The sequence below is a fragment of the Taeniopygia guttata genome, chromosome 4, assembly GCF_048771995.1.
Source record: "Taeniopygia guttata chromosome 4, bTaeGut7.mat, whole genome shotgun sequence".
NCBI classification, from domain to species: domain Eukaryota; kingdom Metazoa; phylum Chordata; class Aves; order Passeriformes; family Estrildidae; genus Taeniopygia; species Taeniopygia guttata.
This window is the reverse complement of record NC_133028.1, coordinates 38,311,705-38,338,359: the sequence shown is the minus strand read 5'-3', so window position 1 is coordinate 38,338,359 and position 26,655 is coordinate 38,311,705. Positions and strand designations below refer to the sequence as shown.

At 35.1% G+C, this 26,655-nt stretch overlaps 1 protein-coding gene across 3 annotated transcripts in view; it reads left to right on the top strand.

The window, feature by feature from the left end:
* The window catches only part of TLL1 (tolloid like 1), a 122,405-nt gene that overhangs the window by 48,982 nt on the left and 46,768 nt on the right, over positions 1-26,655 (top strand). The window contains exons 2-8 of one of the 3 annotated variants that reach the window (XM_030271411.4): positions 4,644-4,754; positions 8,603-8,683; positions 10,789-10,941; positions 12,937-13,054; positions 20,158-20,336; positions 22,165-22,270; positions 25,194-25,318. In XM_030271411.4, the coding sequence (XP_030127271.4) occupies positions 4,644-4,754; positions 8,603-8,683; positions 10,789-10,941; positions 12,937-13,054; positions 20,158-20,336; positions 22,165-22,270; positions 25,194-25,318 (873 nt within the window). Of the gene's footprint in view, positions 1-4,637; positions 4,755-8,602; positions 8,684-10,788; positions 10,942-12,936; positions 13,055-20,157; positions 20,337-22,164; positions 22,284-25,193; positions 25,319-26,655 lie in introns of those variants that run through there. The other 2 variants (XM_041715845.2, XM_072928425.1) reach the window with 2 other exon arrangements.

Below are 26,655 nucleotides of genomic sequence, written 5' to 3'. Positions count from 1 at the left end.
AATAGTTAAAGTCTTTTTTCACAATTATTTAAAAAAATTATGTTTCTTTCCTGTCCTTAATAGCATATTTTATTCCTTTAGAATACTGGGTATTTTTTGTGGTGATGGTCTTTTTGGGAGAGAGTGGATTACCACAGAGAAGTTTGCAGATGCATACTAATTATTTGTCATGAAATAATAGATGCTGTTACAGGTAGTAGAGCATAGCTGTAGTTCCTGTGCTTGAGGTATAGTTTATAGATAATTTTCTTTTCATTAATATAGTTTGTGTGGCAATATTAAGGTGTTGTTCTCTGGATGGAAATATATCTTACAACCTACTTATTTTTCTGTTTGTTTTCATGCTTGTGAGCTAATTGGTCACAGGCTGCAAACTTAGCTGCTTTTGTGGCAGTGTTTTTTCTTTATAAGACCTTTTTGAAGGTGCTGTTCAACTGAGAATTTTTGAGTTGTGTGAAAGCAGAACCGCATCTGCTGGTTAAGTGTCTTCTCTATTTTAACAGCTCCACAAAAATCCTTCTCCACTGTTACAGAAGAATGTACCTTTACTTCATAACCAAGTTTTGTCCACCATTCTGAAACAAATGCATGTATTTTTTTCTGTTGAATTTGTAGAAGTGTATAATGTTGTGGCCATATAAAATATATAAAAATAGAGAACAAAAACTAACTGGCATGAAATCTGGTATGACAGGATATTGTCTTTATCAAGTAATGGACAAAAAGGTCAATTTTCTTTTTTCTTAAGGACCTTTATATAATAAAAGCTATTTGAAATACGTCTTCCCTACAATTAATACTGTCTCATATTTTCAACAGATATTTAAGTTTATTGTCAATCTTTCACTTTCAAATTAAATGCAAAAGCCATCTGTAATACCACGTTTTTGTGATCATTGAATAAATAGGTAGGATAAGAGATAATATGACACTACCTTAAGTAAGCAGAGGTACAATAAAATTCCATTTGGACAATTTTAAAACTTTTTCTATCTATTTTTTTCAGTTTTTTTTCTTTGCCTGGTCAGTTCATTATCAGATTCTTACTAATTTTCCAGATGAAATTTATGAATTAAATATGTGTGAAAAATGAGTGAACAGCTGAACTGATCAAATCTGTCAGAAGTTCTTTAGAGGGAGCGACTAAAGCTCTTAATCCTAACATGCTCTTAGCAAGGCCTTTAACATCATGCTTTGCATACCCAAACAATCCTCTGCTTGCTTTCTGTAATGTTACCATTGGTTTGTGACATGATGAAGTATACAGAGTGACTTCTTCAGATGGTTTCAGGCCATAAAAACTTTAAAGCAGGAGATAAAACTATGATATTCTCTTGTTACAAAGTATTTTGACACTTAAACTGGCATTTTCCCAACAGGAAAAAAGTAAAGGACACTTTTAATAGTTATGTGGGATAATTTTTAAACGTTTTGATAATTCTGTCATTGTTGTGCTTTAGGCTTTAAAAGGCAGAATTAATATTCAGTGCAGGCCTTTAATTGGAAAAATTGTGAATTTTTTAAAAACAGTTATCACCTTCCTTTTTATCTCGGTTGCTGATTGCTTGGACTGCATTGGAATTAAAAAACATCCAGTTAACTGTTGTTTCTTCTGCTAGGTAAATTTAAATTAATTCAGAAGAACAGAAGTTTAGTTCAGTAGAAATAAACTGACACTTATTAGATTTTTGCTAAAGTCAAATGAGAATTGCATCAAAGTTTCTGTGTTTTGGCATATTTATTGCCTTCTGCAAAACAGAATTGCCTTGAGTAAAATGAGCCAGTGGCCTGAAGAAAGTTCCAAACTTTCCATTATATTTTAATCAAATAATCTTATCTATTTCTGAAGTTAGTAGTTACTCATATTTCTTTAGTGTGTCAGAGAATGTGGCATAGCTTACTTGTTTACAGTTTACGTGACACTTGTATCAGCATTCATTATTATATTACTGTGGTGACATTATATACTGTGGTTGGTAAACTCAACCTTGTCCTTGGTTGCTAATCAAACACTAGCTAATGCTCCAGATGTCTAACAAAAATAGCTTTCTTTTCCTTTCTAAGGCAACAAAGTTACTACACACTGCCTGAACATTAAGTTATATTTTACATATATACACACGAATTCGATACTTTATGTCAGACAAATTCATGTGAATTAGTATTTCTATTTGAATTTTCACCTTTTATTGAATGTTACCACAGTGGACTGATAAAGTTACATCATCAGGACTAGGGCAGATATTTTCCATTTTCTACTTAATTGTTAGTAGGAGATTTGATTTGCCTTGGGTTTTCCTATTTGTACATCAGTATTACACACAGAAACCAGTGATTTCTACTAATGCATTTCTGTCAGTGAGCTTTGTTTTTCATCATCCGTTGTTAATACGGAATCTTCCTTTTGTTAACTCTCAGTATCACCAGGAAAGTAAAATGGCCTTGTTACTAAGCTTTAGCACTTCATCAGGTTTGGTGTGGGCAAATCTTTGTGACCTCTGCTGGGGCACACTGTGTCTCTAAAGACAGAAATGTTAATAGTTTCTTCCTTTTACAACTTTGTTCTGATTGTTCAAGTTTGCAGTCTTTCCACGTGCTTGTACAGAGGTCCCTGTTATGAATGGCATTCAAGAGAAAACTCCATAAGATGTTTGTAAAAGTAAATAATATTTAGCTCAACCAGATGGAGACTACTGACTTTCTTCCTTCACTGTTCAAAACCCTGATAATTTGAGATTTTTTTTCCTAGAAGCTTGAGGGAAAGGAGACCCAAGCATCTTGAGCTGTCACTGGCTTTTTGTCTTGATAGATGTGATGGTAAAACCATCACTGGTGAGAACAGGTTAGCTAGAGCAATGGTGTCCCCAGTGTGTCCAATATGAGCATGACAGCAGTGACCCTTGGAAGAAGAATATTCCACAATGTGCTAGACTGAACAATTTCAGTAATTGTCTCAAGTACTTGTGGTTTCTAAAAACTTGTGTAAAAAAAATTATGTGGATGGTAATATTAATATTTGGAGGATACATAGGATGTTATGTTTTGAATTAAAAAGCTCCATTTTTAATTTCACTAATAATTTTATTATTAACACTGTCTAGATGATCTGGGAGTGTTTTAAAGGTATTTTACAAGGCAGGCTAAAGGCATGTTCAGTGTAATTTTTCACAGTTGCCTTTTGTTCAAGAAAAATCATGTAGGTTGGAGTAGGCAATTCAATATCTTGGAATTATTTCAAAATACTTATCTTTTTGGTTAAGTAAAAACCCATTTTTAAGTGGATTTAATTCAACACCAATGAATGTGAACATCATATTCTGAGAAACGGGTAACTTGCAGCAACATGAAACTACTGGGATGAGAATATTGTCTGATGGGTGGTCTTTAAAGTGTGATATATAAAACAGACAGAAGAAGTATACAATTAACAGTAATGTTTGGGATCAGTTTGAATGGAGGAAGACTAGAGAGGTTGATTTGGTAACAGCTGGACTTTGGACTAGGGTTTATTTGGATGGAAGTGAAGAAAGTTTGCTGTAGAACTGTGTAATAAACAACCAAGCAGTTACTGATTTCTCCCTTGATGGGGAAAAGAAGGAAAGGAGCTGGAGATGACATTGAGATTGAATCCAGGGATTTTGTGACTCTCAGGGAACAGGAAAAAAAAACAAAACAGGAATTTGTATAAAGATTATAAACAACTGCTTTCAGCTCCTGTTAATTGGTACATGTTCTGTTGACTTCATTCCCAGCAGTTGAGACTATGACTGTTGAGTTCAGCTTTAATGATAAGTTTGAATTGGCAGGGAGATCTCAGGATAAAATCTCAGCAAAAATAGGTGGAGATGAAAGTTTGAAGTTATAGATCCCAAATTCCTGGAAGTGGGATTATATTGTTGTTCACTAAGTTGTAGAGACAGCTTAGGGAAGATGAGTTACCTATGGAAAAGCGAAAAAGAAAAAACCTGAAAGAAAATAGAGTAAAGGAAAAAGCAAAGAGAGAGGAAGAAATCCACCAAAAAGGCCAAAGGAAGGTTTGAGCTTTGAAAAGCAAAAATTTGAAAGCATCCTAATTGTGAGATTAACTATAGAAGCATACTAATAAACTGAGAGGAAAATAAAGGGTTTTTCTTTTCTTTAACAGAAAACACATTTAATTATCTGAGCAAAACATAATGTAGTATACAAAGCAACTGAAACATAATAAAAACTCCTTCAAATAATTACTATTTTAAGAAAGATGTTAGGAAACAAAGGTTCAGTTTTCTCAGAAATGTCTATGTTTTACTTCATAGTTGAAATATTCACATCTCAGGGTCTTTTATACTTTGTTGTATTTACATAGAGAAAACTACATGCTAAAAAATTATTAATAGAATTACTCTAGATTTAAGTTACTGCACTTGAGTAATGTACAAAGAAACCAAATAGACTAAGATTCTGGAATAAGTTATTAGTCTTTTACTGGGTAGTTTTCTTATTTTGTCCATATAAAAATATAGATCAGTAGGGAAATATATGTGATGTAAATATGTGTTTGTCATATGCTTTCCCAAAGGTTGTGAACATGGCATTATATTCTTCAGATTGGCTTTATTTTCCAAATAATTCTTTAATTAAATTGAGCTCTTTTTTATTTAAAGCTGTCTTTTGGGGAGATATTGCCTTAGATGATGAAGACTTAAAAATCTTTCAAATTGACAGGACGATTGACCTTACGCAGCACTCCAACGAAAGACTTGGCCATAATACAGGTATGCTATTTCAACTTTGTTTTAATTTATTTATCCTGTTAGTTAATTCTGTGCAGAAGGCAATCTGTGTTTTAAACGTGGAAAGTCAGTATAATGTCTTGAATAACATTAGTTTACACTTAGAGTTATTAAACAAAAACTATAGATTCACATTAGGGAAAAGAGAAGCAAAATAATTAAAATAATTAATTGTATTCCAGCATTTCTGTTTAAAAATATCTTGTTGAATTGAGGAGCAGAAACCTGTAGGAAGATTAGAATCTACTCTGCAGGTGGTCATGTGGGAAAGGAAATTGTACAAAGCTTTGATTTCATCACTGAAAGTTCCTGATATCAGAGCCCAAACACACTGTGGAGAACATATGTGGTATCCTAGAGGCAAAATTGGAAGCCTGGCATTTCAACACCTCATTTTGATTTTTTTTTTTACTGTTTCATCCAGTTCTGTAACCAGACCTAGAGGGAACACTAGAATTTGTTTGTCATCCTTGCTAGATAGGCCTTGTCTAAAGAACCAACTTTTTATTTGACATTTTAATACACGTTTCTATGTTATTGTTAACATACAATGCATTAGCACCAGAAGCTTCAATCTGATTAACAGAGGCAGCTGGGTATTCAAACAGATAGATAAAGAGATTTTTTTTTTATGTGTAAATGTCTGTTTGCAAGAGAGAAAACATAATCCATGCTTAAATGGATGTCTAATGTCTAAAAATATTTATGCTTTCAGGCTGTGATTTGTAAATTGATAACTGAGAATTTGTAAACTTTCAGGTTATGATACCAAGAAAGCCAATTTACTGAGAAATACTCTGGAAAAAATGTTACTAGGAGATGCAAGAATGTATTGTTGAAATTGTTTTGTTCTTAAGGATGTTTTATGTGTGCCTGAACTGAGCTACCATAATTTATTCCTAATATGTGGAAAAAAATTTTCAGACCAAAGAAACAATTTTGAATATAAGCTTTCAATATTGATACATTTAAAAATATTCTTATTCTGGGTAGATGCTGGGATTAGAGTATTTTCATGGCAACTTGAAAATTTATTTTACCTGTCTCCTCTCCTCCAAACAAATAGTTTTAATTGCCTTTAGAGATATTTCAGGCACTAGTTTTGTTGAAAAAATGTAGAACAGCATCGGTTATTTCCCCTTAAAATGGATCCAGTCAAGTGATTTCTTTGGCTTGCTGACTCCCACTTCTTTTTGCTTTTCTACTTTTTCTTTTTAGTTGCAGTTATCAATTCTTAATTTCCACACAAAAATATAAAATTCTAAGCATTTTTAAAATTATATTTCTTTTTTAATACTTAGTTTTTTCCTTTTCTTGTGTTTAGTGATATACACATTACCTTTTCTTTTGGATGGTATCCTAATCAGAATATTGAATCACCCTGTTAAGTACTGCTAATGCATTTGCATTAGTTTTTTCTACCTTTACTGCACAACAAGAGTAAATGCAATTGTGATGATCAGTGGGGCTAAACTTTGGAGAACAAACTCTCCTAAGCTAATGTCTTCATAACTGCTCTCAATGAACCTTCAACATTCTTGATCTGTCCAAAAAGAGCATTAGAGAAGTCAATTTTACGCTTCACATATGTAATTTATTTTTCTAAATTTAAAACATTCTTGATGTGTAAACTAGGAATTGTGTGCTCATCTCCCCTGATTTGAAAAGAGCAAATTTCCAGCTAGCTCATTAGTATTAGGTTAGCAGCTACTTTTATTTAGGAATAAAAGCAATGCTAGATATATATAATCTAGAAAACAAAATTTAGTCTTAGTTACAGACACAATGGCAATGAATTGTAAGCTTGATTTATGAGCACTTTCTGTTGTAGATTTTCACAGACTAAAAGTGACATCAGGTAGAAGGATTAGATACTTGGTTGTAAACCATCAAGATGAAGTGGTGGAGTCACAATTGTTGTTGCAAATCTAATTAAAATCTTGAGGCTGACAGGCTCTGATTCACTTTATGTGACTGCTACTTTTTGTGAGGATTATCTGCCTGGATTTGAAGGGTCAGATAAAATGTGAGCTTCTTGGAGTATGGCTGTGCCATTTTATTTTTCATTTTGTACAACCAAAATGCATAATCACTGTACAAAGAAAAAAAGGGTAAAGCTGATAACATTTAGAGGTATATTTTTAGAAGTCCAAACTGCCAAAAGTATCCTCCTTATCCTGCCTGAATTATGAGAAAATGCAGCAAATAAGAATTAAAACTTTTGTAGTCTACATGGTCTGGCAAGATTGCATGTTAGTCATATAAGGCAGCTTAGCTAAGTAAGAGACTGTTGTTGGTTTTTCACTAAATTAAATACACAGACTGCAATAAGACAGAGGAGCGTTTTGGGGTTCCCCCCCCCCCCCCCCCTAAAAAAAAAAAAAATAGTATAATGCTTTCTTTAATCCTTTAGGGATTTTCTATTATTTTTGACAGTTGGTGCTTATAATGATTTTTTAAAATACTTATTTGGAATGCTTAGCTATAAGCCTTATTTTTTAAGATGAATGTCAACATGAGAGACAATTACATTAATGATGATCAGTGTTATATTCTCTGCACTTTATCTTATAGTTATCCTGTAACTTGTTGGAAAGGAATGTGTTGATCTATTACCTCATCTATTTAAAATGTTTTTAAAAATTTGGAAAATTTTTCTCAAGGGAGCCAGGAACTATGTGACAGCGTAATGCAAATAATTAGGCACGTTGTTATTCACTGAGCAGCCACACACTCACTTGCCTTATATGGAATTTTCTCCTCTAGAATATGAATTTAAGTTGTTGTTTAAAAAATATATTTTCTGCATAGATATTAAAATTTTTTATAGAAAGTTGTGAAAGGCCTTTTTAGTGGTGTTGGAGGTATCAATAATCTTTTCTTTTGTATCTTTTTACTTTTTCAGTTGTTAGTCATTAAGAAACTCTCTTGTCCTGTAACAAATAGTGACTTGTAAAATACAACTTCCTGCAAACGTGTAAAATCACAAAGCTTTCAGAAAAATTCTGAATTATTTCATTGACTCAGGTCATGTAGTCAGTGTTATTGCTTCTGGTTTACTGGTGTTTGAAAAGCCACTTGTAGCCACAAAAGGTTTATGTGTGAATGGAGGATGTGGCAGTACCCAGATGCAGTAAACCCAGAAATGTGTTTTATTTCTGTAAACAGCATGGTAAATTTTAAAATAAACTACTTCCTAGCTTAGATTTTCATTGACTGTTGTAATCACACACACATATATGTATATATACCTGCCAGGTCTTACTGCAACATGCACTGGTATGTGATGCTTCAAAGCCTTAAAAGTGCATTGACATCTATTTGCATGCTAGCAAAGAAAAACAAATATTTTGTGGCAAAACCAACCATATTAAGTTTTGCTGGGTTGGTTGGTTTGTTTGTTTTCTGATGAAATTTTGGCTGTTTGCTTTTTCTCCTTCCCCTCCCTTGAAATGAGAAAATTATGGCATGCGTTCAGGAAATTTCTTTGAGTGTAACCCTTTTAGCTGTCAATCAATATGGCTCTGAGGATGTCAAGGTCACTAGGAAGAAAACAGCTCCAAATAATAATTAGATGATGTAATTGTCATGACTTGCCTGAATAGCAAAGACATGTTGGCTTACATTCATGGAATGCATATTAGAAAAACTTTCAGCTAATCATATGTTTTTATTGCATTGTCAAGAATACTTGAAATGTTTTTACGGAAATTATCGAAGAATATGAAGCTTCCTTTAGGAGGCTTCTCTAGGCTAATCTAGCTGCTGTACGTGTAAAATTCTATGGTTTTAACTTTTGAAAATTCCTTTTTCTCTTTTTCTTTTTAAAGGTGGCTTTGGAGAGCATGGAATGTCAAAAAAACGCAGTGCCCTGTATCAGCTTATAGAGAGGATAAGAAGATTTGGCTCTGGTAGTTTCACTGTTTAAATTAGCGAGTTGCCTGATGTGATAGTGTATCATGAGCATTAATGATGATAGTACTTTAACACTTTAAATCCTTTCTGTGTTACTATTGGCATAAACAAATTATAAAATTATTAGTGCAAGAATAGTAATGAAGAGATTAGTTCTTTATTCAATTTACTTAGAATTCTTCTTCCAGCATGAAATCTGAAAGCTAAAACACATAGTTTTAATTGTCTTATTAAAAATTACTTAACTTTGTTTTACGACTGTGTTCACAGTCATGGACTTAACTAATGTCAATAGTGTCTTTTTACTGCAAGTAGACTATGCTGGAAACCTGCTAATTTAGTTTTTTTCCTACTTTTTTCTGGATCCAGGTGGGGCGCTCTGATTCATACTGTGAAGCATTTGTGGTGCGTTATGCTGAGCAAGCATATTTTTATATTAATCATACTTTTGTCAGTATGAATATAGGTAAATTGAGCAGCATATAGAAGTGGAATCCCCCAAACTCTGGCTGAGTTTATACTTTATATTTGATGCAAGAAGACATCACTTTAATGTGGCTTGAAGCCCCACTTCAAAAAGGAAAATATGTGAAACTCCATTGTAATTGCACCAGATTGTGTTAATCAGAGCATGGTAACTGACTTTGCAGAGGTGCTTTGATATATAATCTTCATTCTTTAAAGGAGAATTAAAAATTTTAGTGTTGCATAAATTCTTGTCATCTTTTGGGTGCAATTTGGAATAAATTTCTTGCTTAGACCTCTAAAGGTAGTCAATAAAAATAATTTGGAATGGTAAAACATCTAGATAAACATGTGATGTGGTTCAGTAATGACCCCATACTAAGTGTAAAAATAGTTTTTTGGTAGTCTGCCTGTACTGTAGACACTTTGTGTGCAATTTGTTGTGTAATTCTCATGTACACACTCATCTAATTACAAAGATAAGTATTTTGCTTTACCTGTTTGTGTATTTTTTTTTTCTTTAAACCCTGGAATTTTCTGTATAATTCCTGGTATAATTCAAGTTACATGTTGATTGTTACAAAGGCAGGCTTTTCTTCCCATGTATCAGAGCTTCCTCCCTGCCTTGCGCTGTAGCTTCTTACTTTTCTTCCTGTTGCTGCTCTCTAAGCCTTGGAACTATGCCAACATTCCCTACCCTGACTCTGCTTTGGAATCCTCCCTGATTCTGACATGGTCATTAACACTTCAGTGCAGCTGGTACCACAGGGGATTCTCACAGAGGGAAAATGTAATCTTCCACCAAGAATAAGACATAAGGCTTCCACTGCACTGAGTAGGATTTGTTAAGCATCTTTTGAGGAATCCATTTTGATTAGCTGGCCAGATCTACAAACTAACTTATAAATTGTTGAGAAGCACCACCTGTTTTGGTGTCTAAGTCCTTACCTAACTGCCCTTTTCCTTTTCGGTTCTCACAGTAGGTTTCAGCTGATTTAGAAAGATTTGCCTGTAATGGGATGAATGGTGGTAATATCCCTGAGAATGGTACACTTTTTTCTCTTGTAAAGAAATTCCAGCCATGAGTAAAACCTACCCGTGGAGTTCCAAATGTTAGTTTATGGAAAATGTATGATTTCTTACTGTCCAGTGCTTTAAAGATGGTACTTGCTTTTTCCAGCTCATACAATAAAAATGAAAGGGATAGTGAATGTCTTGATTAGTTTGAGTCTGGCCCAAAGTCTGACATTCATTGCTGGAAAAATCTTCATTTATTTAAAAAAACTGACCAAAACAAAAGCCAGCGAAAAAAAAAAAAAGGCAAAAAACACTACCAAAACCACAGGGAGTATGATTTCTTAAATATTTTTATTAAATGAGAAAATCTAGTTGCACTTACGCAATGCACATTCCAGTTGATAAACATATGTGCAAGATTGTTACTCTAGATATATTAAAAAAATGAGCATTCAGTCTTCATGTCTTTCTCAGAAAACTATGAAATAATAGACTGTCACATAACAGCCATGTTCTACTTTGAAAGGGCATAAAGAAGTTTCAGTTTGACCTACTAGAAAATAATTGCTCTCTTTTTTCATGTGTGTGGTCTCATTCAGTGTTTTAATTATCATTGCAGGTTTTGAGCAAAATAATACATCTAAAGGAAGAAGTTCTGTAAAATTCTCAGGGAAAAATGAGAAAAACCGATATCCCAGAGCTGCTACATCACGAACAGAAAGAATATGGCCAGGTGGTGTCATTCCATATGTAATAGGTGGAAATTTCACTGGTAAGGTTTGTGCTTTGTGTGAAAAGAGGAAAGATAATTTTTTTAAATTGTCTTCCTTATTTTTTTATTTAATTTTTAAAAGTGAAGTCATGCTATGGAAGTCAATAGAAGGATTTCTGTTGGAACATGCCCGAAGTACATCTGTTTTGAAAATATTAGTCATACTTAATTTTCAAAGGCAAGCTACATAATAAAAAATGTATAACAATATTTTGGAGAGGGAAAGCTCTATTTTTTACCTAATAATCTATTGTTGCACATTTGTTTCCATGAGCCTAAGTAATGGAATGTCAAGGATTTTTTTTTAATGCAATATATTTAGCACAAGAATATCTTTGATTTAACTGGTGTAACATGGATTCTAAACTAATTTCACTTAACAAACTGACTCAAATGTGTTTTGTCATTCTTTAGTTTGGTTTTCAGATGGGTACACACAGACACTGTATATGACAAAGAGAATAATTGGCTATGCTACATATAAAATTCTTAGCAGAAAACTGTAGAAAAAGTTGAAGTTTATCAAGTTGTTATCCTTGAAAAATGTAAATAGATCAATATCAATGTGGATGTAAGAGATAATTTAAAGTAAAAATGGAGCAAAAAAAGCAAAGAGATAAGGGAAAATATATGAAATAGTATCTTCTTTATTGTATATGATAATAAAGGGAAGCAAAAGAAACATGCAAATGCTCACACATTGTATACGGAGAAACCAGAGTCATTCTTTTCAAACTGACAGCTACAGTCAGGCTTTCAGTTTGGGTATTTACATAGTACTGTGCCAAATGTGACCTTTGTATTAGGATTACTGCCTTCTGAAATAATCGTAGTGAACTAAATGAAAGCACCATATTAAAGATTTTGCCTTTTTCATAATGAAAGATAGATAAATTCTAAAGCTTAGAAAAAAGGTCTTAAAGATAAAAGAAAAGGCAAGATGGGATGGAATAACCTTTATTTTTTTAGAATCTGATGTAATTTGAACTTGTTATTTTTACAAAGTTTCAGGTTTTGTTGTCTGTAAGTTTTAAAAAGGTTAATTTTTTGTTTAATTATCCTATGTTTTAACCTGTAAGATGAGTGCATTTCTGCTAGCATGTTCTTGCCAAATAACGCTCTTTGTGGATTTTCAACTCAGAAGCAATACAGATATATTCTCACATGTTGCCTCTATGTCAGGAAGCCTTGTCTTTTGTCACAAATTAAATTACATTGCTCTGCTCTCTGAAGTTGTGTTTTGTGCTGAGAGCTGGTGTGGATAATTAATTCTGCTTCTGGGGGATAATTCTGACCTTTTATGAATGTATTTCTCATTTTAAAATAAAATATATAGGTGTGTTTTTACCATATTCTGAATTTCCCACTTTTGGTGGATCATTTGTTTTCTGAGAGATTTTGATGCAAAAAAGGGGAAACTGGTCCCTGTTCACGATATCCTTATTCTAATAAAATGTTTTTACCAGTATGCCTATTTGCATGGCTTAGATTAAACTGGTGTCCAAAATTGAAGGATGTAGCATTTAAATTTTTTTTTACCTTCTACCGGATAGATAGCTATGGCGTAAAGTTAGTCAATTTTGCTTGTTCTTTTTCTTTCTGTGCTTTTTTTGTTCTCCCCCAATGTGGTTCACTTGATAGTTTCATCTGGGAAATTGCTTAGTGAGGGTTATGCTGATGCAGGCACATAAGCATCGCCGTATTTCTTCTGCTGTCTTCCTCTGGTGTAACATAGTTGTGATCTTTATTGCAGGTTTATATTTACTGGGGTGTGTCAGGCAGCATTAGCCCTATTGCAGGCACATCTGTTATGACGAACTGATGGCCTGAGTATCCCTTCAGCTGGAATCTTGCCATACCTGAGGCTGCTGGGACACACAGGGCTTCATGATTCACTGACTACTTCCAGACCTATATTCCTAGTGTATTGGTCGTAAGAAGGGAGGTGCAGTTAGGAGACGCCTGTGCTTTCATCGGCTGCCATTGCTGTTGCAGGCACGCAGCGCGCCATGTTCAAGCAGGCCATGCGGCACTGGGAGAAGTACACCTGCGTCACCTTCATCGAGCGCAGCGACGAGGAGAGCTACATCGTCTTCACCTACAGACCCTGTGGGTAAGTGTGCACCTGTGGGAACGCATAGGCCCGCTCTCAGCCTTTGGCTCTCAGCCACGTCTCTCAGCTTTGCACCCGCAAGGGAATATATACTTCACAGGAAAATCAATAATTACGGCATTTAAATGGTGCACCGTGTTCTGCCTGGCTTTTAAGTTCATTGAAACGGGTATATGTGGTAACTTTCTCAAGTTGCACCTCTTTTCTCTATTTCTAGATAAAATTTTCTTAATGTATGCACATAAGATTTTGACTTTTTTGCTTTCTGTCATGCTTCCAATATTCAATGATTGATTCAAATAAATAACAATATCTGGTGTTCTAAAGGTATTTCAGGTTTATAATTTGTTTGTTCTTAACTTTCTCCATGTCACATATTTACTGCTGAATTAAATATGGGTATCTACTCCCCATCCCTTTTCCACCTAAACTGTTGTTTGTTGTAATTTTAACTCTCATATTGCTAGACTATCCTTGCCCAGATTTGTTTAATCACCAAATTTATGGCCATTTTGCAAATTCCTTTTTCTGGGTCACTGATGTGTTATAGTGAACAGAACAGGTTTTATTACTCAGGAGTGCAGCTTTCCATTAATTACCATGTTCCATCTTCAGATATTACTGCTCACAAATGCCTGTCAGCCATATTTGGTATTTATTCCACTCAGAATTCTTAATTTTATATAGTACTCAGTGAACTTCCTGAGTGCACCATGTTCATTTCCCAAGAAGAGAGCATACTCCCTGTGGAAATTTTGTGCTTCTGACAGTCACCTCCTGATCATTGAGCCCTTTGTTTATCTACTTTTGAATCAGAATAGGGTAGTGAAAAAAAATGTTTTGGGACCTCCTTGTGTTGTAGGAATGATCCTGAATGTATTTAATTTATAGCCTCTAAAATTACACATAGAATTATCTGTTTGAAGCACCCATTGTATTTTTCTTAAGGTATAGGACAGCATAATAAAACCTACTCCTAGGCTACTTTTGAAAGTATAAAAAAAGCATTGCCTTTGCCTCTGAAAATCTCTGAGCCTCAGATCCTTGCAGCAGGAGAGCTTATTCTGTGCTTTCCTGTCATGTTCTCATGCCACTGGAGGTTTCTGTAGACCCCCCTTAGAAAGAGTGCCAAATGAAATGGACTTTTGTTCTGAGCCAGCATGGGTATTATTTTAGTCAACGACACCTCTGAGATAGGATTCACCCATTAAGTAGGATTCGGGGATGCTGACACACAGCTGGAAGAAAAATGGAAAGCAGAGAATAATCATGATGGTTCCCTTAGACTCACAGAGGCAGAAAGCAATTTAAACATGAGACTGTGAAAGGTGTATGTGTTGTCAGGCACTTTAGAAAGAGATTTATGGAGGTCTCTGCCAAATGTAAATTCTACAACTTCAAAATACCCAAATCCAAATGACAAAAAAATCCCTCCAGCCAAAGAACTGTTCCTTAGGCTGCTTGATGTTTCATGAGATCAAATCATTTCAGGGGAAGGCTGGATTGTGACCAGCTTTAACCAGAAGGTTGGAATATACTCAGTATCCACCCCCAAAGTCTATATTACTCTTTGTCACTAATGTTTTTGAATTGAAGGGTATTTTGCAAAATACAAATATTTTTAACTTGTTACCAAGGCTGTAACAAGTTAAAAATAAAACCAAAGAAGGGTGTAGCTATGAAAAGTCCATCATTGATGAAATAAAGCCAGGCCAAAGAGAAGGGGCAGCTCAATGATTTTTCTGGGGGCTCACAAGTCGTTGCAGGAAGACCCAGCTAAATAGGGACATACATTCTCTGGGTGAGCAGGAACTGTGCACTACCCATCAGCATCCAGTGCTGACGCAGGATTTTCCACGGAAAGAGCCCAGACTGAAGTGACACCAAACCAACTGCAAACACTTTGTGCTGCATGGCCAGTTGCATTGAAACTGATCTTCAGTTCTTTCCCATGGCACCCTGCTGTGTTGGTTTGTTAGCACATTGTGTCAGTATTGTTTGTACTACCATGGCAGCTAACATCCACAGATGGCGGAGACTTTATTGTGCTTAGCACTGTTGAAATTAAAAGCTAAATGATAAACCCTGCCCTAAAGAGCACACAGTCAAAACATAACACATTAAATTAAACAAAGAGCATAGTCATGTATGTGGAAATTCAGGTGGCAGTATCTATGGAGGTCTCATATGACAGCATTAGCACACTAGCAAGTGAAGTGTTACTGAGCCTTTGTAAACAATAAGGGTATTTTGGAGTGTAATGCATCACATCTTGAAACAGTTCATGGGAAGATCATCCCAGAAGGGCAGTGATTAAAAAAGCATATTTGAAATATAGCAGCTGGTTATAAGAGATACATGACTTTCTTAAAGTTGAGAGGTTCCATATCAGCAAGGAATGAGAGATAAGTTTTGATTGTCATAGACCCATAGGGGCTGCAGTGGATCTCAGAAAGATGTCAAATGTATTCTTAAGACAGAAACAGTTATTCCTATATCATTGCTGATGTATGCTTATCTAACTTGGTTCTAAAATCTGCAGAAATAAATATTTCACAGCCTTCTAGGAATTGTATTGCTTCAGCATCCTTAACATAATAATTGTAGGAAGTTTGGGCAGCGTTTTTTGTCATAGATAAACAAGGTATTTCTTATTGCAGTTAAAGAACATTAACTTTTTTCCCTATGGTCATAGAAAAGAAATCCCTTTTAGTTTTTGAAGAAACCTAGTGTGTAGTTTGATACTATTTTGAAATCTCCTCTCGGTTCTATATCCATGTGGGCTAGAAAACACCTAAATCCATTTAACCTTTCCTGGTAAATAGTGTTTTCTAGGCCTTTAATCACACTGCTCTTTGAAATTCTTTTCAGCTAGTCCACATCGTTCTTGAAAGTGATAGCCCCAAAACTAGGGCATATTTGTCCACAATGAGTCATCACTTCTGCTAGCCAGTGCAAGAGCTCATTCATATAATCTGTAGCCTCCTCATCCTCTTAGGTACCTCAGCACAGTGCCTCTCTTTCTCAACAGCTGCCATGTTCAGCACATGATTAGTTGGGGATGTTATTCCAAAAAGGAGCCAGAGCTCTTTCCACAACACAGACACCCCATCATTGGTTCCAGTCTTTGCCAGGTTACACATCTCAAGATGTCAAGTAATTCTGTATTTCCATTTCTGGATCTCTTGTATAATGTAGGAGATTATACAGTAAGTTGGCTTGTCTTCACGGCAGTGTTTTCTATGACTGCAAGCTTAAAAAGTGTCTTCTCTGTCTAACTTCATGTAATATTCTAATCAGCATTATATCCCCCTTGATATCAACTTCTCTAGTTTGCTTACAGAGAGTTCGGAAAAATATCAAAATCTCTTCGGCCGCATCCCTTCTTCCCATGAGAATAATTTAATCTGCTGAATTTGTAAACTATAATTTTTTCTCATCATGTCTGGTTTATTTAACCTGAGTTTCATAACAGTTAATTATTAAAATATGGTTTAAAGAATATAGCTGAATCACTAATTCACTACTTTGAAATTTTCCAATTAGTGATATTCATTTGTATTTATAAGCTGCAGATGTGAAAATAAGAATATAGTATTAAGATACTAGTGTTTATGATTCTACTATCAAGCAGTGTACACTGGCATTGATATAAATTACAACAAGTATTTACGCATCTAGTTGAATAAGGCAAATAAAATTCTAATGGGTAACAGATTCAAAACACTCTTTTCTCACTAGTGCTTTTCTATCCTTGTGTTTCTTCCAATCAAATTGGAAGGGCCCAAAGACTCAGTCAGTATACTTGTCTGCATGCAAAGCCAAAAAAGGGTCAGCACGCTGGGATAGCATCTAGTCACTGTGTGTTAATAAATATTATTTAGTACAAGATCAAGGTTCTTTCTAGCTTCTTTCTACATAGTAGAACAAAAAAGAAAGGAACAATTATTCATATTGTTCTGGTAGTTCAGCATGCCTTTGACCCTAATTTGTTCTCCATTAAGAAGACTTAAACAATTTTTATGATAAAATTTAGATGACTTGTTGCAATCTCTGTTGTATCCTCTTGTCTAAGTATTTGATGGATCCATTTGAGATACAGGAAAAAAAATTCTCTTTCATATGCTTCTCCAAACATTCTAGAGTGAACAGATGAATACTTTAACCTCTTTGAACTTGCCAGTGTATTAAAAAGGCATTGCAGGCAAGTTCTTAAAGTTGGTGAAACAGATAAATTCATTGGTTTAGGTACACCTTTTAGTGTACTTCAGCTAAAGAACAAATTATAAAAGGTTCTCAATCACTCTTATAAAATGAGAAGGAAACAGAGTGTGCTAAATAATCTGTGGTGTGGGGGAGGGCTGACTCATGCTTTCAGGAGTTGAATAACCCTGGCAGCTGGCACAGCTTCCCTGTTGGCTGTGGTGTGGCTCCTGTGTGCAGGAGGAGTCTGAGCAAGGTGTGGGTTGCCACAGTCTAGAGCACGGTGCGCTAACACAAATGGTGAGAGGTGGTTTATATAAATACTGGGATAGGCAGCTGTGAGCTGAGGAATGCTGGTTGTAATATTGGGGTGGACGTCTCCACTGATCAGATAAAGATGCAGGAGACACTTCTGCCATAACAAGTCCTCTTAAGCTAGTGAATTAGAACATTTAGTAACCACAACTGTATCTCGATCCCTGACAAAAATCAGTTATAGCCAGTATCTCCTTTGTATAAATGGAGTTATATCTGTGATTGAAAGAGGTGTTTTGACCAAGAAAAACACTGCTTCCTGAGTGAGGTTCTGTTTGGAAATTTTGTGAACCTCTTTTTCTTGCTTTGTGTAACATAAAGGTGATCATACATGATTTTAATATGCTCATGAAATTCACTCACACCTTCATGTAGTCAGTGCCATGGCAAGCTGATGTTGTGGTCTATGATTTTTATATTGTCACATTTTCAAGCGTGCACCTTTTTTAAAAAAGGACAACATTGACCCTACTCGATTTACTCTTCCTTTGTATCAAGAGTATTTTTGACAGTAGTTGTGAAATCACATTACTTAAAAGAATGAGCTTATTGTTCCATTCATTTCACTTTCTCTATGTCAGTTGTTTCTCATTGCTCACTATCACTGATCAGCTAGACTGATTAAATGGAATTAGAGATTCATAAATAGTTACTGTCTCCAAATGCTGTCTGGTTCAATAAAGATTAAAGAGACGATCTTTAAAACCTGCCAGTTGATTCCATTTAAGGGGTGTGACAAATGCTCATACAGCACAAAGATCTTGTTTTTTTGTCAAACACACCTTGGGTCAAACCCATAATATTACGAATTAATGTACTTCATAGATTTTTTAATTTTAGTTGTCCTTATTCTTTGTCTCAGTGCAATTGTTGAAGCAAATTGTTGTAGCTTAATTGGATGTATCTGGTGTGCTTGACAAGACATTCAACCTAACAAATCCTAATGACCTTCTGTAAGTGTGAACTGCTGCTGTTATTTTAAGACTTGGTGTTAATTCTATTTTCCTTGGCATGTAAAGAAAGATTAAATAAATGTCTTTATATTTTCTAGGTAGTACTTGAAATCTGTCAAGTAACCAGTGTAAGGAAACTCTCACCCTCTGGCTGCTTACTTTGCAGGAGCAAGTTAGCATTAAAAAAATAATTCCCAATACGTTGGGGTTTACATGTACAGTGTTAGACAACCTAGAGGAATATTATAAAAAATATTGCAATTAATTTTTTATTCTGAAAAAAACTTCTTTAAGATCTGTCAGATGGGGTGCCCTCAGTCATTAAGCACATTTGAGAATGCTCAACCTTTCTTTTTCATTAATATAAGAGTAAAATGTCAGATTTTGTCAGACACCCAAAAGTCTATCTGATTTATGAAATACCACTAAAAGCTTTCAGAGGTGATCTAAAACAGTCTTAACAAGTTCGACCCTCATTTGTCCAAAAGAGTAAGAAAGACAGGAAGAGAAGCTGTAGTTATAATCTTGTTTTATTATTTTGCCCTTGTTATCAATATTGTCAATAAAATCAAAGCAGGAGATGTCACAGAAGGTACTATTTATAATAATTTATTTTTCAGTTTTTCCTTTATATCTGTTCATCTCCAAAGTATTACTATGAAAAAAACCATATTCAATATATAGAGAAATTTTTTGGTCACCAAATATGTCTTTTCTAGCTGAAACTTGTAATGTATATGAAGTCAATAAAATAGACATGTTAAAACTATTGAAAATGTATTAAATAGTCTATGACTTTAAGTCTCAATAATCTATTGATTTGTTTTAAGCCATAAATAATCATTAATATTCTTTAGTTCTGCATTGCAATTTTTCTCTGTAGAGTTTCAACACAGTGGCAAGCATGAAGGCTCTGGAGAAGTATTTAAACAAAAGGATTCTTTCTGCCTTTTCACAGTTATATGCTCTTATCCTAACTTTATTCTCATCAATCCCTTGCTCTGCTATCATGTGTTGTATTAAGACCATAAAGGTTTTTAACTGCAAATTAAATTCCAGGGCTTAAACAAATGTGTTTAAATGTGTTGCGTCTTCAAGATGATTTTGCAGGACTATAGGTAAATGAAAAACTAAGTAGGTTAAAATTGTTTGCATGGTTGGGTTTGAAGGGTTGGGGTGAATGGATGGGCCACAAGCTGTAACTGAAAGGGCAGTATCATTGGCTTATCCTGCAAACTCTCATTTTTAGCATTTTTAGATATGACCCACAAAGAGGTGATGGTGCATGCTGCCATCAGAGCATTGCTTATTTTTATTCTTTTGCTGAAAACATGTGCCTGTGTAATTCTATAGAATGACTGAATAGACTGTCATGACAGTAGGAATTCTGTTGATCAAAGCTAATGTCATTTAAGACCTTGAATAACATCAAAAAAGCCCCACTTGTGTGCATTTTGAATAATAAACTGTTCTTATAGAAGATCTAGAGTTTGTGAAGCATTCAAAATTACATTGTTCATTTAACTGTTGAATCTTTTTATATATGGTTTTCTCAAGTTTTAACTGAATTTTCTATGTGGTTTGTAGACATATATATGAAAACTTTCACCTGTGTTTGTATTTCAATTACAGGTGCTGTTCTTATGTGGGTCGAAGGGGAAATGGTCCTCAAGCTATATCTATTGGCAAGAATTGTGATAAATTTGGCATAGTTGTCCATGAGCTGGGTCACGTGATAGGTTTTTGGCATGAACATACACGACCAGACCGTGATGACCATGTCACCATCATTAGAGAAAACATCCAACCTGGTGAGATTTTCTGTTAAGTATTTTGGAAAGAAAGACTCCTGTTTGATTTGATGTTTCCTTCATCTACGCAACTGTATTGGAACTGAGTGCTGAATAGCTGAAATAGCTTTTATGTCTGCTATTCTTCTTATCTTGACTGATCTCAAATTGATTTACAAATAAAATACTGAAATTATAGTATAATATTTTCCAAAGGTCTGGCCAACTAGCAAGCCACTGAAATAGAGGGCTAGAATGAGCAAAATAACAATCATGCTCAAAAACTGAAAGAAGCCACAGCTCTTAAGGCTCTTTAAAAGGAATATTTCTGTGCTTGAGGAAGGGCATTTCTCTTGTAGGTTTTAGTGAATGATAAGTAGAATATGCCTGCAGCTGCTCAAGAGGCTTTGACCTGGGAGGTAAGGTGAAGGACTTTAAATTTGTGGCAGACAGGCACAGGTCCTGCAGTTTACACTTTGTTCACCTCGCTCTCAACAGAACATGCAGCTTTAATCAGTGTCCTTGGTGTTGTTGAGATAAAGCATCTGAGGAACTTGAGAACTTTAAACTGTGACTGTCAGCTCTTTGCCACCTTAGGTGTTTGTGCCCTTGCTTGTGTTGAGTAGGCAAGATGGGAGGGAAGTAGGTGTGTTTCATTTGCAATGTCCATAAATGTGTATGGTCCTTGCAACACATTTACTTTGACTTACAGGAGTTCTGTGCTCAAAAAAGGTGAAATCAGAAATTGTCCAATGATAGCTTGGAGTATTTGTCTTTTATTTTAGAAAATATTTTAAAATATTTGAGATATGATGAATCTTTGCCACGTCATTTAGGACTTGGAAGGAGACTGGCAGCTGATACCAGCTCCCTTAAGTCTCTAAAGTCCTGAAAGGGCGTGCATGTTTGGGCCTTCTTTCTTGTCTCACTGTATTATTGATTTGTGCAGATGCCATAAGAGCTCATCTCCTTTTCTTTTACTATGATGAGAAAATCAGCTGGAGTGCCATCCTCAGCAGCCTGATCTCCCTTTCAGTTGTCTCTCTGGTTTCTGACTGAAACTACTTCTTGTGGTGTGGCATGAGCTTGAGGATCACTAAATGGGATCAGGAAGCCATGACCACTGACACATATGGTTTTTGTTATATTATGCAGCATATGTTGGTTAAAATGTTGATGTCACTGCAGGTTTTTTTTTGCAGGACTCCGGTGGGAATATGAACTGGAGTAAGGGGTGCTTTGTATTGCTAATGTACTGATTAGGTCAAAGAACTTAGGATATGGAATTATGAACTAAGTATAATTCCTTTTCTCCTGTTCTGGTCTTGTTAATTTGCAACAGCTGGATCTTGAAAATGTGACTTTGTAGTGTCTGCATTACATGAAGCCTCACAGAGAAAGCTTTCAGACTTTGCTAAAGCCAAGTCTCCAGTATCCAGTAGTTCAGTGCTAGATTTAGTATCTAGTTAGACTCTTCAGTCTAATGCATGAGGAGATTCTTCTGGAGTCTTTGCTGTCAAAATTATTTCTTTTAGGAATTAAGAATCAAACCAGAAATTTGTATGGACTGTACATGAAGTACATCATTATGTGTGGGGCCTTTATGTCTTAGTTGCATGAGACTAGTCTTTCTAAATCCAAATATACAAATTTGATTTGTGTTTCAGAAGATGTCTGCCCTGTCAATTAAGAGGACATAATAAAGTCACACACTTTCTCCCAAATTGCAAAGATTTCTGAATGTCAGTGAGTAATTAGGTTAGGATCTTTGTTGGTTTTCTTTTTGTGTTTGGCTTTTGTCTTTACAGAAAAAGGTATTAAAGAATCTATAATTATCAATCATTTGTAGGTCAGGAATATAACTTTTTGAAGATGGAGCCTGGAGAGGTGAACTCCCTGGGGGAACCATATGACTTTGACAGCATTATGCACTATGCCAGGAACACCTTCTCAAGGTTGGAGTCTCAGGTTATACCTTTTGACTTTTAATTCTCTTCCTGTCTGTGAATGCTAAGAACTATGCTTTTGGAAGTATTTTTAAATCCCTTAAAATGTCCCTTGCGACATAATATTCCTACAGCAGTCAAAGCACAGCTTTTTTATTTTAAGTCAAAATAATTTAATTCTATTTAAAAACACATTTCTTTTCTGTTCAGTTCCAAAGCAACCTTTTGATCTTGCCTCAGTTCTTTAGATTTTCAGACAAGATAAACTGGAAACATCATTTTATATGATACTTTCTTTTTGTGTCCACAAAAATTTGAATTTTGAAAAATCAAATGAGTGAAACGGCTAGGAATGTTATGTGTAACGTGATCTGTTCTCTAAAAGAAAAATAAATCTCCTTTGCATAGGTTGCATAACTATGGATTGTGCAGGTAGAACACAGGTTATTTGGAAATCTACCACACAAGCCACAGCCTTTGATAAGGACTGCAGTCAAGCATTTATAACAGAGGTTGCAGCCTCCTCTCTTTATTTGTACAGATTGTTAGTGTAATCAAAACCTTATAGTAAGACTTCTGCTGGTTTTGCTCTGTCCTGTTGCAGGCTGATGCTTTCTCAGCTCCTTAGTAACTCAGTGGGGCTCTCTGAAAGGATGCAGAGTTGTGGGGAGCTGTGCAATGAGCTGGTCCCACAGGTCAGCCCTACCCTGGAGAAGAAGTGAAGGAGGCATTCATCCAGTCTCCTATTACATTTCATCAGCTAATTATTCTCCAAAAATATCAGAGTAATGTAAAATTAAAAGAAACCTCTCAAAAACACCTAACAAAAAGTTTTTGTTTAGAAATATATATACTTGGGTGGGTTTTTTTTTCTGTTGGTTTGGGTTAGGTTGGGGTTTTTTTGTGTGTGGGGGGGAGGGTTTGGTTTGGTTTTATTTAAAATATTTTTCCAATTTATGCATTTTAAAGCAAAAGTACTAGACAATCTGACACTTAGAAATAAACAGGGTCACTAAAACCTCACCAACCTTTGCAAATTTGTTTGGCTTGTTCTCTCAATATAAATTCTATTATTATATAAAAATCCAACCAAAGTCTCTATTACTCAGCATGCACATAATTCACCCCTGGAAAAGCATGGAAATGAGCCACATGAGGTAGCTATTAGTCACATTGCTTAATCCAATTACACATACCATTACCTTAAGGAAGAGATTATAAGAACCTGTATAAAATAGAATAATTGAACAAGACAGAACCCCCTCGAGTCCTAGGGCAATGACAACATCAAGGTAATTTGATTTGTTGGCCCTGATTTCACCACTTTCCAAGATGGCAAAAACTGATAGTGCCATGAATAGGCATGCCCTGCCCGAAGGTACAAGGGCTTGTTACTTCATACTGTCTAAAAATAGCCGGCAAAGCCCTGAGGTTGAGTATTGATTTGCACTAATTCATCCTGCAAGCATGAGTGATGCCCAGTGAGGCATATTACCAGCTGTTTGCTAGACTTTGTTCACCCAGATAAGTAGAAGGAATCACAAAACATCATGAAGTTCTTGTTGTACACAATGGTTTTGTTCATGCTGTATTAAAATTTACAGTATGTCCCTTTATTAAACTGCTGAGGCATTCAAGAGAGGATCGCTTTCAAAGTTTTTCACTGTATGAAAAGCATCAGTTTGATGTTGTGCTCAAATTCAGTGGAAAATAGAATTGTAACTTATAGATGCAATCACTTTCTAAAGAATAATGTGCTTTTGTCCTAGAAAATGATTAATGCCACATGTAGTTTATTTCAATGTTTGGGGTGACATCCTGAGATTATTCTGTCTTTACAAAATTTCTAGTGATGCCTCAAATATCTAACTGGATAAAGAGAGATATGTATATGCAATACTAAAAATGGCTAATTAATTATAATTTAAAAACCAATACGTGTTTATAAATTGTATTTCTAACTACGGGGATCCTTACCATTCATTAATTTTTGGATCTATGTTATGTCTGAAAATCGTGGTTTTACTTTTCAATAAAACCCATACAGGTATACAAGTGATTATAAAAAAATTAAATAAAAAGAGACTACAAATGTATTCGTCTGTTAACTGCTATTTTATGGGATTTGAAGGCTTTTAAATTCTGCAACGTGATAATAGAATGTAGTTTTGTATCTTACTTTATTAAAATTTATTTGATAATACTGAAATGTTTTAGATCATATTTAAAATCTGGGAAATTTTGAATGAACTGCACATTTGGAACAAGTGTACTTCTTTATGATGTCTTGTTATTTAAGGTTAATGCCACTAAAATCACATATGGTAAGTTGATATATTTTATTGTGAGGCAAGTAAAGGCTGGCAAGTAAGCATTTCTGTTTTGAATGTGTCAGCAGCTAGAGTGGAGTTAAATGTCTTGCAATACTTGACAGACTCATGATTGGCAAATATGTTTGACTTTATCTGCTCTCACATGCAAGTCAGACTATAGGGTTTCTTATAAAAGCTTTGTCAGAAACAGGAGCTTTGTGATTAAGAATTTTGTTCTAGAGAGTCACTTATGTATTTTAATGAAATTTTATATTTTTTTTCCCCAATATAGCAATAGCTTAATGGCAGTGTCTTTCCCCTGTGTGGTCTTAATAGCAGTTAGAAATCTTCTTCCTCTTTTTTAGCAGAAATATAAAAGCTGATATGTTAATTGATGTACTAAGAGAAGATTATTTTTTGGTAACTTTGCATAAAGTTTGCCAGCCTGAGGAGTTTTATGGCATGTTGTCTGCATTTAAAGTTCTGTATTTTACCCTGTTATTTATGCCGAATGTAAAAACCAGATTTATAAAACAGGTAAATTCATGGAACTCAGACACTTTTATGAGAGAAACCTGATAGGGGTTTTTGGGGTCTATTTTTATTTTTATTTTTTTTAGGGGCATGTTTCTGGATACCATTCTCCCTTCCCGTGATGACAATGGTATACGACCTGCCATTGGCCAGCGTACCCGTCTAAGTAAAGGAGATATTGCACAGGCAAGAAAGCTGTATAGATGTCCAGGTATTGCACCACAAACAAACAAAAACCACATACTAGCAACTGTTTGATTTGTTGTTCAAGAGAAATTATAAACTTTTTGAGTCAGCTGCTCAGCATTCTCTTTCTCTGTTGGCAGCTTACATAGGCTGCTGATGAATCAAATCACAAAAACAATCTTATGGATAAGGTCACTGGAATGCAAAGCACCTAAGGACAGATGAACTGTATGAAACAACATGACATTTCAATCTGCTTTCCTTAGCTGTTCAACAACTCGAAAAAATATGTTTAATGTCACTTCTGGTTTGCATACTGGCTGGAGTCCTTTATTTGAATTCAAGTTGAGTGCAGAAGGAGAAAAATGAATTATTGCACTTGGCTGTGAACCCATTATATTTTTTTAAAATGTGTCAATGAAAGAAGTGAGGACAACCAAATTGTAAACTCTAGTGGATGAGATGGTTAGATCTTTCCACAAAATTTCTATTGTTTTAACAGATAAATTTTAAATTTAAATATATTCTGCCTAATTCTGTCATTCTATAATTTGAATGCATATTAATTTTTTATCTCAAGGTAGTGTGGTTGAGTACTGTCTGTCTCAGAGACATCAGTGGCAAGCCTGAAGTAACCCAGAGGTGGCCCTATGGTTTGTGTTGTTCTCTAGTGCTCTTTCTTCACTAAGTGCTGCCAGAATGGTGGAAATCTCAAGGGAAAAGGTTTTAATCTCCTTGCTCTAGGTACTGCTGATATTGGTAACCACAGTTAATCTTTGGTGTCAACCAAAGAAGTTCAGAAGTGCCATGTCTCAGTCAGAATTTACCAGCAAGATCCTTGTGGGAGGCTGGACATCCCTGCTCTGTGCCATGTAGGCTTACAGCCATACTGCTGCTCATGGGAATGAATGACATATCAGGAACTGTTTCAACTTGGATACATTGCCACTTTTAACCAGCTGGTCAACACAAAAGGACTAAAGAAAGTGATCAGTGTAAAAGTAATGAAGTTGCTTCAAACTTGTACCAGCAGCAATGAGATCTGCTGAAGATGTGGGGGTTCTGATGCGCATTTGGTGTACACTGTACAGCTGAAATGCACTTTTCCTTTGTGTTGTGAGTGTGCTCAGTCATAGTCTTGTATATACTGAGGCCAGGCACAGAGATTCTGGGCCTGCCAGAGCTGAAACCACTTAAACACCTTTTCTTTAACAACTGTTCCTTTGGGAACAATTTCTGCTCTTTCCTTTTGGTACAGAAAGTACTTTAAAAATGAGAGACTCGGCAGAATTATTTCTAATAAAATCATACAGAGCAACAGCTTCATGAACACAAAGAATACATATATATTTTGATAAAAAA